Here is a 16,849-nt window from a genome sequence, read left to right on the forward strand (position 1 = left end):
TTTTCTATAAGCAGACAGGCCTGCGTAATCTATGCAGCGGTAGGTGTTGGTATAGAACTTTGCAAAGTTGTTAGCCATAGGGTTGGCAGTCGGATGACTTACTTACAGAAGCAGACAAATCCACGTAACCATTAGGCTGTTAACCTTGGCATGCTCCAATTCTGTAGGTTGCGTAGCAAGTATCACAACACTTTAGGACTTAGTGGAAGTTGTTCCACGCTTGGCAGATGTGAAGCTTATTGACTACGTAGCATGTCAGCAGTGGATAAAGCTTCATATATGCATGCTAGCTTGTTTCACCTTTCACAAGAATGTGCGGTTGTATAATTCTAGCATAGCTTTACTGCTCGAATGGCAAGCCGTAAGCAGTCTTCTGGAAACCATAGGCTACCTTAGTGCACTCAGTAGCAGCTTTTGGGTTCCAGGGTAGTAGTCCATTGGATGTACTGCGTAATGTGCCTCTTCTGTCTCTAGGGCCCGATTCCCTAAGAGTTAGGCCAAGAGACCCAAAATCCTTCAGTTAGCTAAGCCTTGAAAAAGACCATTGTGGCTACTTCTAGGAATCCTGGTGCAAGCCATCGTGTATCTAGTTATACTAGGGCAGCCAGGCTCATCCATGTCTGGATATTAGGAGTGTAGAATTTATCCTCCTATCTTGGAGAGCTAACCCATGTAGGTGTCAGGGAATTGGTTTACCCTCTTGCACTAGAGAGCATGGTTGGTCCCTCGGGGGAGGAGGGGGCATCATTCCTACGATAAGTCCCTAAGAAAGGCACGATCATCTTTTTAAGTGTAAGAGTGACCAGTTGTTGCAAGCATGCAGCTGAGCCAAGTTGTGATTACTTTTGAATTCCTCATTGAAAAACGAGTGAAACGAACGAGAACTTAGCTGTAAGGTAGGAACTGCATAACAACTGGATAGTCCTTGGCTTGTGAGGTGGTTCTCATCAAGTTGCTTAAGTCTTCGGGCTTTGATGTAGTGGGAGGTCACACATGGTACTTCCTCAGATGTAGGCGCTCCACTGCTTTTCGATCTTTTTGTCGTTTCATGATGGTGAGGGTGTAATTACTCTTGCCGCCTACTCTGCTGATCTTGTACGGACCTTCCCAGATAGGATTCATCTTTTTGGAGCCTTCTCTTTGGGCAATGATGAAGGCTTTTCTTAGGACTAGATCTTTGGGCTGAAATTGTCGGATCTTGGCCCTTTTGTTGTAACTGGAGATGAGCTATTGCTGGTAGGCTGCGATATGGGTGATGGTCTGCTTGCGCTTCTCCTCTGCCAGATCTAAGCTTGTGGCCATCTCCTTACTGTTAAGCTCAATGATTGGTAGTAGAGCGGTGATACTTGACTTGATGACATTGGGATGAATGATTGCTTCTGAGCCAAATACCAAAGAGAAAGGAATCTCATCGATTGCTCATCTTTTGGTGGTGCGTTATGCCTATAGACGTCCGGGGAGTTTGTCTGGCCATTTTTCCTTTTTGTTGGTGAGGGATTTCTTGAGGCAATCGAGGATCATCTTGTTGGATGCTTCGGCCTGCCTATTGCCTTGAGGATATCTCGGTGTTGATATGTGCTACTTGATGCCATACTTTTGGAAGGACTTCGCCATACCTTTGCCCACGAATTGTGGGCCGTTGTCAGTGACAATGGACTGTAGGATGCCAAATCGGCAAATGATGTTCCTCCATATGAAGTGCTCTTTGTCCATTTGAGTCGTGGTCATCTTGGGCTCTGCTTCTACCTATTTGGTGAAGTAGTCAATTGCCAATCATCATGCCTCTACCCCCATAACAGGCGGCATAAGTCCTACCAGGCCGATTGCCTACTGCATGAATGGCCAATGACTTGTATTCGGGTGTAGCTCGCTACCAGGCATTGCTGGTATTAGCTTGTAGTGCTAGCAGCGATCACACTTTTGTACTAACTTTTTAGCATCTTAGTGCATGGTAGGGAGTCGTGGAGCTGGGGCCATGTTACACGTAGCAGGAAATGCTCAACTGCCAGTATTGGACTATTCTAGAGCTAAATTATGGAGCAAGGGTCGGCTAAGGCCATGTGACGCGCAGCAGGAGGTAGTGCTCAACTGCCGGTACATGTTGCTCATATGTAGAATCTTTTGGGGTGAGGAAGACAAAACTTGCTTCCGAGTGTGTCCTTTTAGTGTTCATCTGCCCTTGGCGTGTTTTTTAGGCCGAGTTATTGCATTCGTCAAAAAACTTTGCATTTGCCAGGGTCTACGCCTTTATCGTCGTGCGTGTGGATTAGGCGGAATAATGCGTCATGAGGATGACTGCATGAGTTTGAAGGTAAAACTTAAGCTTTCGGGTTGCAACAACTATCGCCAAAGTTAGCTTTTGAATTTCTGATAGCATCGAGGAGAGCTTTTGAACTGTGGAATATAGGTAGTTAGGCCCCCAACTCTTCTCGTATGATGGTAAAACTTATTGCTGCTTCAGATACCGTCAAACATGTGAATCAGTCCTCCTCTGCTTCTGGTTTGGATAGTAGGGAAGTGATGTCGGGTACTTTTTCAAGTCCTTGAATGTGCATTGGCGTATCTCGTCCCAAAGTGCATGTTTCTCTGCCAAAGCAAAAAAGTCTGCTAGAGTTAGATCTTCTTTCATGATCAATTTTCTGAATAGTGGGTGGTTTGCTGGAAGTTTTTTTTGGAAGGCTACTCTAGCTATCGAGTCATTGCATCCGACTATCCTTGCCTTTTCTACTTTGAACCTCTTCACATAGTCACGAAGCGACTCTTTTGGGTTCTTCTTGACGTTGAACAAATGGTCGGACTTCTATTTTATCGAGCGATAGGATGAATATTCTTTGGTAAAAACCCAAGAAAGTTCGTTGAAACTTCAGATAGATTGTGACGGCAGGGTGTAAAACCAATCTTACGCCTCGTCTTGTACAGTGGTGGTAAATATCTTGCACATGAGTTCATCGTTGTTTCTATAGAGGATCATTACGCTTCGGTAGTGCTTTAAGCAGCAGTAACGCTTCGATAGTGCTTTAACAGAGCTATCGGCAGCCCCCAATCCTGACTTCCTATTCTAGGCTACTCTTCTATGTATTTGGCTCGTCTATGCTGCGGATGCGGTGCGTGTGGTGCGTTCCTAGCATGCGAACGAGTTCTTCGTAGGCTGCCGGTTGAACTTGAGCCGAATTGAGTGATTGCTTTTTTCCGTCCGTCGTGCTACCTACTTCGATATGAGGTGGAGGATGCTTCTTGCGGGCCTAGCCGCCAATGAACAATTCGCTTAGAAGGTTGCTCATGTTGACTATCAGAGTGTGACCACAACCGTGAATGTATGCTCATCCGTGGGCCTAACCGAAAGTGCACGCTCCTCCACGCCCTAAGATGGAAGTATACGCTATCTAGGGGGCCCAATCGGGAGTGTACATTGCCCAAACGCTCGGTTCGTGGCTGGTCAAGTGGCTGCTTGTCGGGACGTTGCTGGCGAGCTTCTTCGTCTGCCCTTGTTCTTCTTCGGGACACCTCGTTTGGAACACGTTGCATCTTAGTGTGCTGCAAGAGCTGGTTCACCAAGGTCGTCTGCTGTATTAGGGCACTCGTCAACTTTATAACTTGTCGAGACAAGTGTTGTTCGCCTTTTGGATTGGAAGAGCTTGGAAAGAATGTTTCTCCTTGAGCAATGGAAGTGTGGTAGACTTTAGGCACGAGATTTGAGTTGTGAAATGTCAAATCGGCAAAAAAATATGGTGAAAATGCTCCCGGTTTGATCATCGGTCTAGAAATTTGGAGTTGGGATGATTGAACTAGTCTTGGACCGATTTGAGCTACTTAGAAGGCCACGATAGCAGGCTGCTCGGTGGGAGCAGGTTGGGTCACGAGAGCAGGCTGGGCCACGAGAGTAGACTGCTCAGCAAGAGCAGGTTGGGCTGATAGGAGCATATTTATGCTACTTAGTTATGTTATTTCCTTGTATTTAGTGAGTTAATTACTATTTATTTTCGTATGTTTTTAGGTCCTAATGGCAAAATGAGCAAGAAAGGGCATTTTGAGGCTAAATGGAGCAATTTTGGGCATGGATTGAATAGCTTAACTATGGAGCAAAGAGGATGGACGAAATTGAAGTCAACAAGGGCTAGGAAAAGCTAAAAATCTGGAGAAAGGAGTCCAAATGCAATGAAGATAAGGAAGTAGTAAGAAATAAGGAACCTTATCCAACCTTATCTTATCCAACCTTATCTTTTCCTAACTCTAACATTATCCTATCTTACCCTATCCAAATCAAGTTATGCCTTAAATATAGCTATTTAGGAGGGATTAGTTACACATTTAAACACCTATTTCAGTTTCTAGAAGCCTTATCCATTTGTTTGCCACATGTGGACCATTCCTTGTAGGTTTAGGAGTTGCAATCCTTCCTCTACACCTATATCATATGTCTTTGTCCTTTTAGGTTTAGGAATCTGCCCTAAACACTCTTACTAGAACACCCTATCTTCCCCCCCTACAAATGTGCCGCACCTATCCTTCTAGAAGACCCTTAAACCTGTGCACTACTTATCCCATTCCCCTTTGGTTTCTGCCTAGACTTAACCCTTTTTCCCATGGGATTGTGCAATCATTTTCCTTCACTAAGTGTGCATAATTAGCCTATAAATACAGCCCTATGCCGCACCATTCAAATCATCCACTCACTCATTCATTCATTCACACTTTTAGCCATCAAACACCACAATTCACCCTACACCACCCTAGTGCCGCAAGCAAGGAAGGAAAGAGATGAGGACTTGTGCAATCTGCCATCCAAGGGAGTGCCATGCATGCCATTGGAGTGTGGAGTGTTTTCTTGGTTCTTTCTATCCTTAGTCTTAGTTTAATGTTTATGTTAATTTGGTTTTCAATTATGATGAACATGAGGAATTAATTTCTTTTTAGTTGGAGGTGAATTCGAAGCCATGATTATATGTTTCATATGAATTGATTACGTTCGGTTATTGTTTCTTAAGGCATGAATGTGGTTTGCTTATCTAAGTTATTAAAACTGGTTTATGTATATGGGTTGGGGGTTGACACTTAATTTGCATGCATGAATTTGATTCTAGAGTATAAGGGGGTTTCACGTAATAGTTATTCACTTATATTCACAAGTAATGGAGGTTGCTAGTCACAATCGTGTTAAGTAAATCCTTGGTATAAGTCTCATGCGTTTCATAGTGATGAATGCCTTGTCAATGCTTATGGTTTTCACAAAACTTAATGACTTTTGATATGTATCTTTTTTATGTGTTTCATATAAAGAACTTGAAAAAGATAATTTGGTTGTAATGCGTTTTCATTCAATTCAATGAAATAAGGAAAACTTGAGGGTTAGTCGTGCGATGCAACTAACTTGGGGCGTTGTCATTCATAGTCTAAAGGAATAATAACTGGAAATTGGTTTGTATGCATATATCATGTGTGGAGAAGGACCCTCTAACTAACCTTTCACCCATTTAATTCACTTAAATTCGTTTTTGCAAAGTATTTTCTACAAAGTTTTTGTTTTAAGTCTTAAAATTCGTCAAAAACAATCCCCTTTTCATTTAGTCTTGTTATTTGAGTCAAAATCTGTTTTCTTTGAGTTTTTTGAGTCAAGTTAAGGTTTATTTTCGTCCAAAACACTTGTTGAGTCTAAAATTGAGTCTTTTTGATTGTTGGTTGCTGTTTTAAGTGTCTAAAGTTAGTTTTAAATCTATAGAGTCTAGTTTAGTGTTTTTGAGTCTTATTTGTATTGATTAGCATCCCTAGTTAATTCCTGGTCTAGAACGATCCCTACTTACATATCTACTACAATTGTCACAAATAGGGTTAATTTGTGTGTCAAGTTAATTTTCACATCATGGGCCACGAGAGCAGATTGCCCGCCGAGAGCAGGCTGGGCCACGAGAGTGGGCTGCTCGCCGTGTGGCACACGTGGGTGCGAGTCTAAGGCTCGGCTTGGCAACATGTTAAGCTTGCGTTAGGCTTGGAATGACATGGCTTGGGTCATGGCCTTGGTGCCATGAGCCTTAGATGGCACGACTTAGGCTTGCTTTGGTGGCACGGCTTGGGCCGTGGTAGTGGTGACATGGACCTCGCCGTGGGTGGCCACCGCGGTGGTTCCCATGATGGAACCTTATGGTGGTGGTGCCACTTCCCCTAGGATCACATCTAGTCTCGTGGATCGCCGCGGTCTCATTTCTTTTATATTGGAATTTTCGCTCATGGAGTTTTCTAAATTTCTAGCTATTGTATTTCTCTTTTTCGTTTTATCAAAGAATCTTTGCAAATAAAAAATTCTAATAACAAGAACGTACGAAAAATACAAGTGGACTAGAAAATAGAGAAAAAACCTTTTTATGCGAGAGTCTTCTACGAGTGTGAATTTCAACTATCAATGAAAACACCAATATGTGGATGCAAGTTTCTTCCTCCTTGATCTTGGACAAAATTGCAACTACAAAACAATTAACACCTTTGGTCAAGGCCAAGAGCCTCACGTGTTCATGATGAATTGGGCGGGGGGGGTGGTTTTGGCCGAAGAACCTCTGATGCCAAAGTTAGAATTTAGAGAGAGTGTTTGAGAATTTTAGAGAATTTTAGCAAGAGAATTGGAAGGGAGTCTTTGGGAGAGAATGGAGAGCTTTTAATAGGTGAATGGCCGGCCTCTTTGGGTGAGAGAGGACCGGCCACCTAGCTCCTTTTGTGGGCTAGGTTCTTGATTTGTTTCAAATTGGGAGTTATGAAATAATTAGCTAATTAATCAAAATAATTCCATAATTAACTTAGCTAATTATTACCATAAAAAGGAAAGATGTGACAGAAAAGGTAGAAAGCATGGTTGATTTCTTTGGCGGTGGAGGATAACCGGCTTTATTGTGCTTTTTGGGTAAAATGGATGACTTAATTGACAATTAAGGGCTTAATTAGGCAATCAACCCATTAATTAGTCAATTATTATGTTCTTAGAATGAATGTTTTAGGAATTATGGAATGAATAAATTATTTAACTAATTGATTAGCTAAATAATGAAGTAGAAAATATATGGAATGAGATAGGTTTTGGGAATTACCTTGTAGATGGGATTTGATGAAATAGGTTTTGAATTGTTACCTATTTTGGGCAATTTCGACTTTGTTGAGGGTTGATTGCCCGCTGCTTGCACGTAGGAATCCCGTTATGCCTCAAGGGTATTTTTGTTCTCTTTTGTCCAAAAATCCACGTGTCGCCTAGTGAATATTTTTGGCTCCACAAGTATAATATTAAGTGTTTGTTTAATCTACCGTTTTACCGCGATACACATTCTACGAAATTTTTTTCAACAAAACCATTAAACTTGTTTGTGCACACTCTGAGATCACATACGTAAAAAATCCCAAAAAAAAAAATAATAATACATTCAAAGATTAGATAAAGGAACAAAAGTTTTCAACGGTTATAAATGAAAATCACAATTTAACGGTTATTTTAGCTCTGATTTTAATGATTTTTTTACAGCTACACTCATCGATCCTATAAGAATGCAATGAACGAATTTGATCTTCAATTTATAATATTTACACAAGTGGATCTTATTTTATACTTAATGAAAGTATAACATTAACTCTAAATGTTTGTTTAATCTACCATTTTGACGCAATACAAAATTCTACAAAACTTGTTTCAACAATCCAACCGTCAAACTTGTTTTTACACACTTCAATATCACATAAGTAAAAAATCGCAAAAAACAAACATTCATAGTTTAGGTAACGGAACAAAAGTTTTGGACGGTTATAAAGTAAAAATCATAATTTAATAGTTATTTTAGCTTCGATTTTGATGATTTTTTACAGCTACACTCCTCGACCCTATAAGAATGCAATGAATGAATTCGATCTTCAATTTAAAATATTTACACCAGTGGATATCACAAAATCTTATTTTATACTTAATGGAAATATAACATTAACTCTAAGTGTTTGTTTAATCTATCGTTTTGATGCGATACACATTCTTCAAAACTAGTTTCAACGATCTAACCAACAAACTTGTTTGTACACACTCCGAGATCGCATACGTAAAAAATCGCAAAAAACAAATATTCAGAGATTAGATAACGTAATAAAAGTTTTTGACGGTTATAAACGAAAAATTACAATTTAACAGTTAATTTAGCTCCAATAAGATGCAATGAACAAATTTTATCTTCAATTTAAAATATTTACACTAGTAGATACCACAATATCTTGTTTTATACTTAATGAAAGTATAACATTAACTCTAAATGTTAGTTTAATCTGCCGTTTTGACGTGATACGCATTCTATGAAACTATTTTCAACAATCCAACCGTCAAACTTATTTGTACACACTCCAAAATCGCATACGTAAAAAATCGCAAAAAGCAAACATTTAGAGATTAGGTAACAAAATAAAAAACGAAAAATCATAATTTAACAGTTATTTTAACTCCGATTTTGATAATTTTTTACAGCTACACTCCTCGACCCTATAAGAATGTAATGAAAGAATTCGATCTTCAATTTAAAATATTTACACTAGTGGATATCACAAAATCTTATTTTATATTTAATGGTAGTATAACATTAACTCTAAGTGTTTGTTTAATCTACTGTTTTGACGCGATACACATTCTACGAAAACTTTTTTCAATGATCCAACCATCAAACTTGTTTGTACACACTCCAAGATCGCATATGTAAAAAATTGCAAAAAACAAACATTCAGAGATTAGGTAACGGAACAAAAGTTTTCGACGGTTATAAACAAAAAATCACAATTTAACAGCTATTTTAGCTCCGAATTTGATGATTTTTTACAACTACACTCCTCGACCCTATAAGAATGCAATGAACGAATTCGATCTTCAATTCAAAATATTTATACTAGTGGATACCACAAAATCTATACTTAATGGAAGTATAACGTTAACTAAGTGTTTGTTTAATCTACCAATTTGATGGGATACCAATTCTACGAAATTTTTTTCAACAATCCAAACGTCAAATTTGTTTGTACGCATTCCAAGATCGCATACGTAAAAATCGCAAAAAACAAACATTCAGAGATTAGGTAACGGAACGAAAATTTTGACAATTATAAACAAAAAATCAAAATTTAACGGTTATTTTAGCTCTGATTTTGATGATTTTTTACACATACAAATTAAAAAAAAAAAACAAAGAATATTAAAATTATGCTTATCTAATCGTGATTATTCATTAAATTCAAGTTTTGTACATCTTCATACCAATTATAGCGAAAAAATATATTAATTTAACATAAATAAATATTTAATCGCCCAAGAAAAAAAATATAAAAAAATATTTATATTATATTAATATTAACTAGCATTTGCCTACACACTTGGTGTGTATGAACATATTTTTTTAGAAATGAGAAGAAGGGGGAGAGAGAGAGAACGTGGGGGGAGTGAGAGGTTTTTATTTTATTTTATTTTTTTAATATTGCAGGTATTTTAACATCACCTTTAGGTGAGGTTTCAATAAAAAACAATAAAATTTGGACCTGTGAAATTACATTATTGCCCATCATTTTTTTTTGTGTGATAGAAGACTAATTTGTCTTTTCACCCTATTTTGGTTGACAAAGAGGGTTTCATTAATTAGTAGAGATTAGTTTGAAGAATATATTTAATTGACTATTTGTGTTTGATATAACTGCAGAGTTAATGAAAAAAATTTGAAAATATTTGTGTCGAATATAACCGCCAGAGTTAGTACAAAAAATTCGAAAATAATATGATATAATCTAACACATTACTTACTCATATCGGATATATCCGCCATAATTGGTTATAATTATTTAAAAAATAATCTGGTGGAGTCAAATTGCCGTTTCATTATTCTTGTTGGATATATCCGACAGTAATACTTTGTTATCCGACACTTTTTAAACATGTTGTCTGAAATATTTTATTCGACAATAATAGTATAAAATTACCACCGTTGTTCGATACATTAAACCAATTTTGTAGTAGTGTGTGGCATGCTTCATTGGCATATGCATAATTATTATAAATATTTCATTACTATGTCCCCAAAAAAAATGACCATTGATATATGCTTAATTAGTAATTAAAAATTTAATTGACCTTTGGCTAAATAACTTTTTTTTTAATACATACAATATTAGCTCAAATTCTCACAATGTGCTAGTCATAATAATTTGGTTCAAATTCACTTTTGGCAAGAATCAAACCTAAGATCTCTAACTTACAAGTGAAACAAAATACCATTAGACCACAATAAGTGGCGGATTCTCATTTATCGGTGGTATTAATATCATTTGGATTGCATTGCTTACAAGTAAGGGGTAATAAAATGAACTCACAGCTCTTGTAAAATAAACTCACCAGGAGGCAGAAAGCAAATCTCTGGTCAAAATAATGTTTAACACCGATTATTATTATTATTATTATTATTATTATTATTATTATTATTATTATTATTATTATTATTAATAATATACTTACGCTAAGAGGTGCGAAATTTGAGATAAGCCACATAATTGGCTAGCTATAGAATTTTAGTGTCAAACTTGCTATCTAATGAGAGTGAGAACCTAATATTTGCTACCTAAAAGTGGACAAAAATACTAGCAAACTGCTCAATGGCAAAGCCAATTATTATTGAAATCAAGAAAGCGTCCTTGGACATCTCATGCCATATTTAAATAGAGGAAGTTAATTTGAGTTTAAAGACTATAGTAGCACTACAATTTAGTGATATCCCCTTCACTTGTAAATGAGAAGGTTTAAATTTAGTTCATGTGGATGGTGAGTTTAATACCGCGCTATTATGACAAACTCATTGTGTGTGACTTGTACACGAAATGTCCATAAACCCTAGTGTAAATGAGTTTTGGAGTATTTTGGCTATTAATGATAAAGTCTCATAAATATCGTTGTTTACTAAGATAAATTTAATTTTAAGAACCTGAAAATAATGGGGCTCTTTTGATTGTATATTTTTTATTGTCTACACGAATCTTGAAATTTAAACTCATCTACCGGTGATAAATAGGATGATGAGCATATACCAGACTAAATGGCGGTGAACAAAAATGTTCCCGTTGAAACAGGCCAAAATCAGTCTTGACAACAGGCGATGACTTTGAGAAATGAAAGAGTCAGCAACTCCCCAGCAAACAAATATACCCAACCTAACCGTCGTCTGGAAGTCTGGTAGTTGAAGCTTGACAGGGAAAGTCCTCAGCCTCTTGGTCCTCCTGTAGAGAGAGAAACTCCACGCAAATACCACACAAGAAGCAAAAACACCTCAAATTCCACCAACATATTAAACAAAAAGAGACAAAATTTAATAGTTTATCTTCCCTACCTTCTCTTCAAAGATCCTATCTTCAAACATATACTTTCCACAAAGATGCGTACTGTCTCTTCCTCTTCTTCTTACTTGTCGTCGCGAGTCCTACATTTTATGTCTCTCTGGCATTCCCAAAAGCTTTTTCTTAATCTGATAATATGGGCTGGTTCAAAACCCCTAGCATTTTCACTTCAAACAATCACAGAAACCTTCCTTACTACAACCCAATTCGCCAAAACCCTGTAAACAACTCTGAAACTCCGAAAGATGGTGTCCCTAACAAGCTCTTTCGACTACTACGCAGGCTTATGTCTGGAGGTATGCTAGAGGTTTACAAGGACTGAGGCAGAGGAGAAGCTTGTTAGGAAAAATTGATGTGGGATAAGTGAATTCATGGTTTTGTACTTGGAGCTGCTTCTGATGTGGGATTTTGTTGTTTGTGTGGAATGTGCAGGAAAAATTGATGGGGGGTCAAGGACTGAGGCAGAGGAGAAGCTCTATTCTTGGTTATACGCCTTGGCGCAATCAGACAAGGATTTGGTTTTCGAGTATGTTCGATCCACTGAAAGGGGTAAGCGTTCTTAATTACTCACCTTAGCTTCTCTGTTCTTTTAGTAATAAAGTTATTAGGAAATGTGACAACCAAGATTTTCTTTTGTAATAGATACAAGTGTGTATTTGTACAAGAACATGACTGAAGATGTTATGTAATTTATAAATTACATGGTTATTTTGTTTGAGATCTGAAAATAAATATATGGCAGATTGTAGCATTTGAAACGCCAAGATATAGGAAATTCCTGTGTTGAATTTGATAATTTACTCACGCTGCGCATTTTTCAGCGTTTAATGTATGCACAATAATAAAGATATAGGAAATTCTATGAGAAAAAATTTACAAATACTCTTAGGAGGATTATTGAAACAATATAATGTAGCTCCTCGAAATCTTATACCAGCTACGGACTTTTGCTTCTCTTCAGGATTGAGCTTTACTGAAGCTGAGAGGAGACTGAAGGAAAATGGCCCGAATGTTCCTGTGGATTATTCTTTTCCGAGCTGGTGGCATATTTTGTGGAATGCTTTCTTTCATCCTTTCAATATCATATTGATCGTCTTGTCTGTAATCTCGTACATAACCAGTGACAGTCCAAATGGTTGTATCATGCTTGTTTTGGTTTTCATAAGTGTCTCCCTTCGATTCTATCAGGTAATCCTTGCTTAATTACTTCGATCAAGTAGGCGCCCTAGCTTTCTATATCAAGCATATGACTAAGACTAGTTTTCCATGCTCCTTTCAGGAATATGGCAGTTCAAAAGCGGCCATGAAACTCTCAGAATTCGTAAGGTGCCCAGTCAAAGTGCAAAGATGCGCAGGTAGAGTTGTTCAGACCGAATTAGTAGTACAAATTGATCAAAGAGATGTCGTTCCTGGTGACATTGTCATTTTTGAACCTGGAGACCTCTTTCCTGGTGATGTGAGGCTATTGTCTACGAAACACCTTGTTGTAAGGTATAGTACCTCTAAAGCTTTCTGTCGTAAAAATAAGATTTGTGAATTGTTTTATGTCATTCTTCCAATATGTACAGACAATTTTAGATTAAATGATCACTCAAATATGCTTCTTGAACAGTCAGTCCTCGTTAACAGGAGAGTCCTGGACAACTGAGAAAACAGCTGATGTCAGAGAAGATTCGAGCACTCCATTGCTTGATTTACGGAATATTTGCTTCATGGTAGGTACAGTAGTACCTGTCATTTTGTTCTAACTATGCGTGAAATTTCGGTGGCATATACGTAACATCAAAGGTTGAAGTTGAACCTTGCAAATCGACAGCCCTTGAGGCTAAAGCATTGTGTGTTACTGAAAAATTTTCGTATGTCTTGATGTTATGTAAATATTCAGGGAACAAATGTAGTATCAGGTGGCGGAGTTGGTCTAGTGGTGTCCACTGGATCTAAGACGTACATGAGCACCATGTTTTCAAACATAGGAAAGAAGAAACCACCAAATGAATTTGAGGATGGTGTTCGCCGCATATCTTATGTGCTGATTGCGGTTATGCTTGTAGTAGTCACCATCATAGTTGCAACTGACTACAGTACATCTCATGATCTGTCTGAGAGCATCCTTTTCGGAGTCTCGGTGGCAAGTGCTCTCACTCCTCAAATGCTTCCCCTCATTGTTAACACAAGTCTTGCAAAAGGAGCACTTGCTATGGCCAAAGACAGATGCATTATCAAAAGCTTAACTGCAATACGAGACATGGGATCTATGTAAGTATACTTTATATTTCTTTTCAAATTATGCGATGGATTAATCAAATGGGCATGTGTGTGTGTGAACAAATATCTTAGAATTGCAGCCGGCAATGTAATTGACAGAGTTCCTGAGGACATGATATCCTAGATTGTTTCATCTATAACTACAATTTCTTATCATCGAAGTTTTTTCACTTGAACTTCCCTTGTTTGGTAGTCATTTGCTGTGTTCTCTTTGTTGCAGGGATATCTTATGCATTGACAAGACGGGTACGCTCACCATGAACCGTGCAATAATGGTTAATCATCTGAACAGCTGGGGATTACAGAAAGAAAAGGTTTTACAGTTTGCTTTCCTCAACTCCTATTTCAAGACCGACCAGAAGTATCCCCTTGACGATGCAATTTTGGCACATGTATATACCAATGGATACAAGTTCCAGCCTTCGAAATGGAAGAAAATAGATGAGATTCCTTTTGATTTTATAAGAAGAAGAGTAGCTATTATCATGGAGAGAGAAGAAGAAGACAGAAGCCACCACATTTCCGATAGAATCGTGGTGACAAAAGGAGCTCTGGAAGAAGTGATGAAAGTTTGTTCTTTTATAGAGGATGTTGACGGGGAAACGAATATAACTTTCTCTACAGAACACTATCAAAGGATTTTAAATCTCACTGAAGAAATTAGCAATGAGGGACTCAGAGCTATTGGAGTGGCAATAAGGAGGCTGGAAACGGTGCGTCTAGATTTCTTTCTGACTCAACTTCTGCACTTTCTGTATTCAATTGCATCTATTTATTTCTTTCAAATTTTGGTACGTTTCATACACATTTTCCTGGTAAATAATAAAGTGGAAACTAAGGATTAATGAACTAGAACAGAAATGTGAAAATGGCACACCAAAAAGAAAATAATTCTGCTGCCTTGTAAACTTACAATGTTTACTAACCCGACTATTTCTGTCACAATGCAGGAAACGAGCTATCAACACAGAGACGATGATGAAACCTTTGAATCAGACATGGTTTTCCTTGGCCTCATAACATTCTTTGACCCGCCCAAGGACTCAGCAAAGCAAGCTCTGTGGCGGTTGGCTGAGAAGGGAGTGAAAGCAAAGGTCTTGACAGGTGACTCGCTCACACTATCAATAAGAGTTTGCAAGGAAGTTGGTATAAGAACCACCCATGTTGTTACAGGGCCAGAGCTTGAGTTACTCGACCAGGATTCCTTTCATGAGACGGTTAAAAGAGCAACTGTACTAGCTCGACTCACCCCAACACAGAAACTCCGAGTTGTTCAGTCCCTGCAGGCAGTTGGAAACCACACTGTTGGCTTCTTAGGAGATGGAGTAAATGACTCGCTTGCACTGGATGCAGCCAATGTTGGTATATCAGTTGACTCAGGAGTATCAGTTGCAAAAGACTTTGCTGACATTATCTTACTCGAGAAGGATCTCAATGTCCTCATCGCTGGAGTTGAGCACGGTCGACTCACTTTTGGGAACACAATGAAGTACATAAAAATGTCGGTAATTGCCAATCTAGGAAGCGTTCTCTCAATTCTCATAGCAACCTTGGGTCTCAAGTATGAACCGTTGACTCCAAAACAGCTTCTTACGCAGAACTTCTTGTATAGTGTTGGCCAGATAGCAATCCCATGGGACAAAATGGAAGAAGAATATGTAAAAGTACCACAAAAATGGTCGAAGAAAGGCTTCCCGATGTTTATTCTGTGGAATGGTCCTGTGTGCACTCTCTTTGACGTAAGCACACTTATGTTCCTTTGGTTCTATTATAAGGCTGACAGTCTGGATGACATTGCGTTCTTCCATTCTGCTTGGTTCATCGAAGGGCTTCTGATGCAGACTCTGATAATCCATTTGATCCGGACAGAGAAAATTCCCTTCGTTCAGGAGTTTGCCTCATGGCCCGTACTTTGTTCTACAGTTCTGATTTCTGCCATCGGAATTGCAATTCCGTTCACACCAATTGGGGATGTGATGGGATTTGTTGAGCTTCCACTGTCGTACTTTGGATTTTTGGTGGTGCTTTTTGTAGGATATATTTTCGTCGGCCAGGTGGTCAAGAGACTATATATCATGGTTTACAAAAGTTGGCTTTAACTAGTAGAATGAGCTCATCTGACATTCATGTGTTGGTACTAGTGTGTGAAAAGAGGAATTAGGAAGAAAATTTTCCCATATAATTCATTGGCAAAGGATTTAATACATGTAGCCTCAAAGTTGTTACGTATTCATTGACATTTTCTGCAGATACTCTTCTTTCCACATTTTGTTATTCGAATCTGCAAAATTGCATAACAACATGGAACGATATGAATGTCATCGTTTTTGAGCGAGAAAGAAAATAAAAATCTGCAATCAGATGCGTCTCAGATATGATATTTCACAAGATATTATGCAGATAGAACAATACATATGCTCATCCAAGCAACACCAGATCGTTAACATTCTAGTTTTTGGGCGAATTACCTGCATAAATATTAATAACTTTCTGTTACCGACATGGTTAATGTAACCAAAGACTAAATTCAGTGCGACTTAAGTGTGTGTTGTTATAGCAATGATTAAATAAGTCCTAGAAAATTACCCAACCGAAGATAATTGTTTTTGATTTTCCATTCAAATGCCAGTGTGGTCTGTCATTTTTCAGTGTCCAGTAAGTTCCTCCCAAAGTCTTGGTAATCACTCTGAGACCCATGTGTATGTTCCATTCATTCACCCACTCTCCTGCAAAGAAATCCACTATTCCAACACTTATAACTACCTACAGAAGACAGAGATTTCAGACGAGCAAACGAGAAAATTTGGCTCTGATTTCATATCAGAATACGATCTTGAAGTAAAAAAGTTTTCAGGTGAAGGGAGAAAGGAGAAAGAAGGTCTTGCCTTACCGATAAAAACTAGTGAACCGTTTGCCCTGCTGAGGGCCTGCAGTTGAGTTTCCCTGCTCTTGTATATGAATTGTATATTATCCACAGCACTCATATTAACAAAGAAATTATCAAAAAGATTGTAATAATGTGAATCCACCACTAGATGAAACTATAGTATTACGTAAGCTGTTGATGAGTACTTCCGAACAATTTGATAGCCTTGTTTGTAATATCAAACTAAAGTATCCAATGGAACTGCAGCAAAGCAGGACGTCTTGGATACCTGCAAACGAAAGAAATCAGTGCTTGGCATGCTTGAACTCTAAGGAGAGCTGACCTGAATTA

At 38.2% G+C, this 16,849-nt stretch overlaps 1 protein-coding gene across 1 annotated transcript; it reads left to right on the forward strand.

The window, feature by feature from the left end:
- The first annotated feature begins 11,233 nt into the window (after positions 1-11,233).
- LOC103955636 (magnesium-transporting ATPase, P-type 1) lies at positions 11,234-15,880 on the forward strand. Its single transcript, XM_009367537.3, has 8 exons — positions 11,234-11,663; positions 11,800-11,916; positions 12,329-12,555; positions 12,647-12,858; positions 12,980-13,082; positions 13,253-13,623; positions 13,853-14,345; positions 14,583-15,880. The coding sequence occupies exons 1-8, from the start codon at positions 11,504-11,506 to the stop codon at positions 15,729-15,731; spliced, it is 2,832 nt and encodes a 943-aa protein (XP_009365812.2). The 5' UTR covers positions 11,234-11,503; the 3' UTR covers positions 15,732-15,880.
- Positions 15,881-16,849: the final 969 nt, after the last annotated feature.

The sequence above is a fragment of a genome, unplaced genomic scaffold (genome assembly GCF_019419815.1).
Source record: "Pyrus x bretschneideri cultivar Hongxiangsu unplaced genomic scaffold, Pyrus_bretschneideri_v1 Contig86, whole genome shotgun sequence".
Lineage (NCBI taxonomy): Eukaryota > Viridiplantae > Streptophyta > Magnoliopsida > Rosales > Rosaceae > Pyrus > Pyrus x bretschneideri.

Bases quoted from the DNA above. Each gene is read 5' to 3' on its own strand.
- LOC103955636 (XM_009367537.3), top strand. From the start codon at position 11,504: ATGGGCTGGTTCAAAACCCCTAGCATTTTCACTTCAAACAATCACAGA. The intron at 13,083-13,252 runs GTAGGTACAGTA...GTAAATATTCAG, and splicing joins TACGGAATATTTGCTTCATG to GGAACAAATGTAGTATCAGG. The intron at 13,624-13,852 runs GTAAGTATACTT...TCTTTGTTGCAG, and splicing joins ATACGAGACATGGGATCTAT to GGATATCTTATGCATTGACA.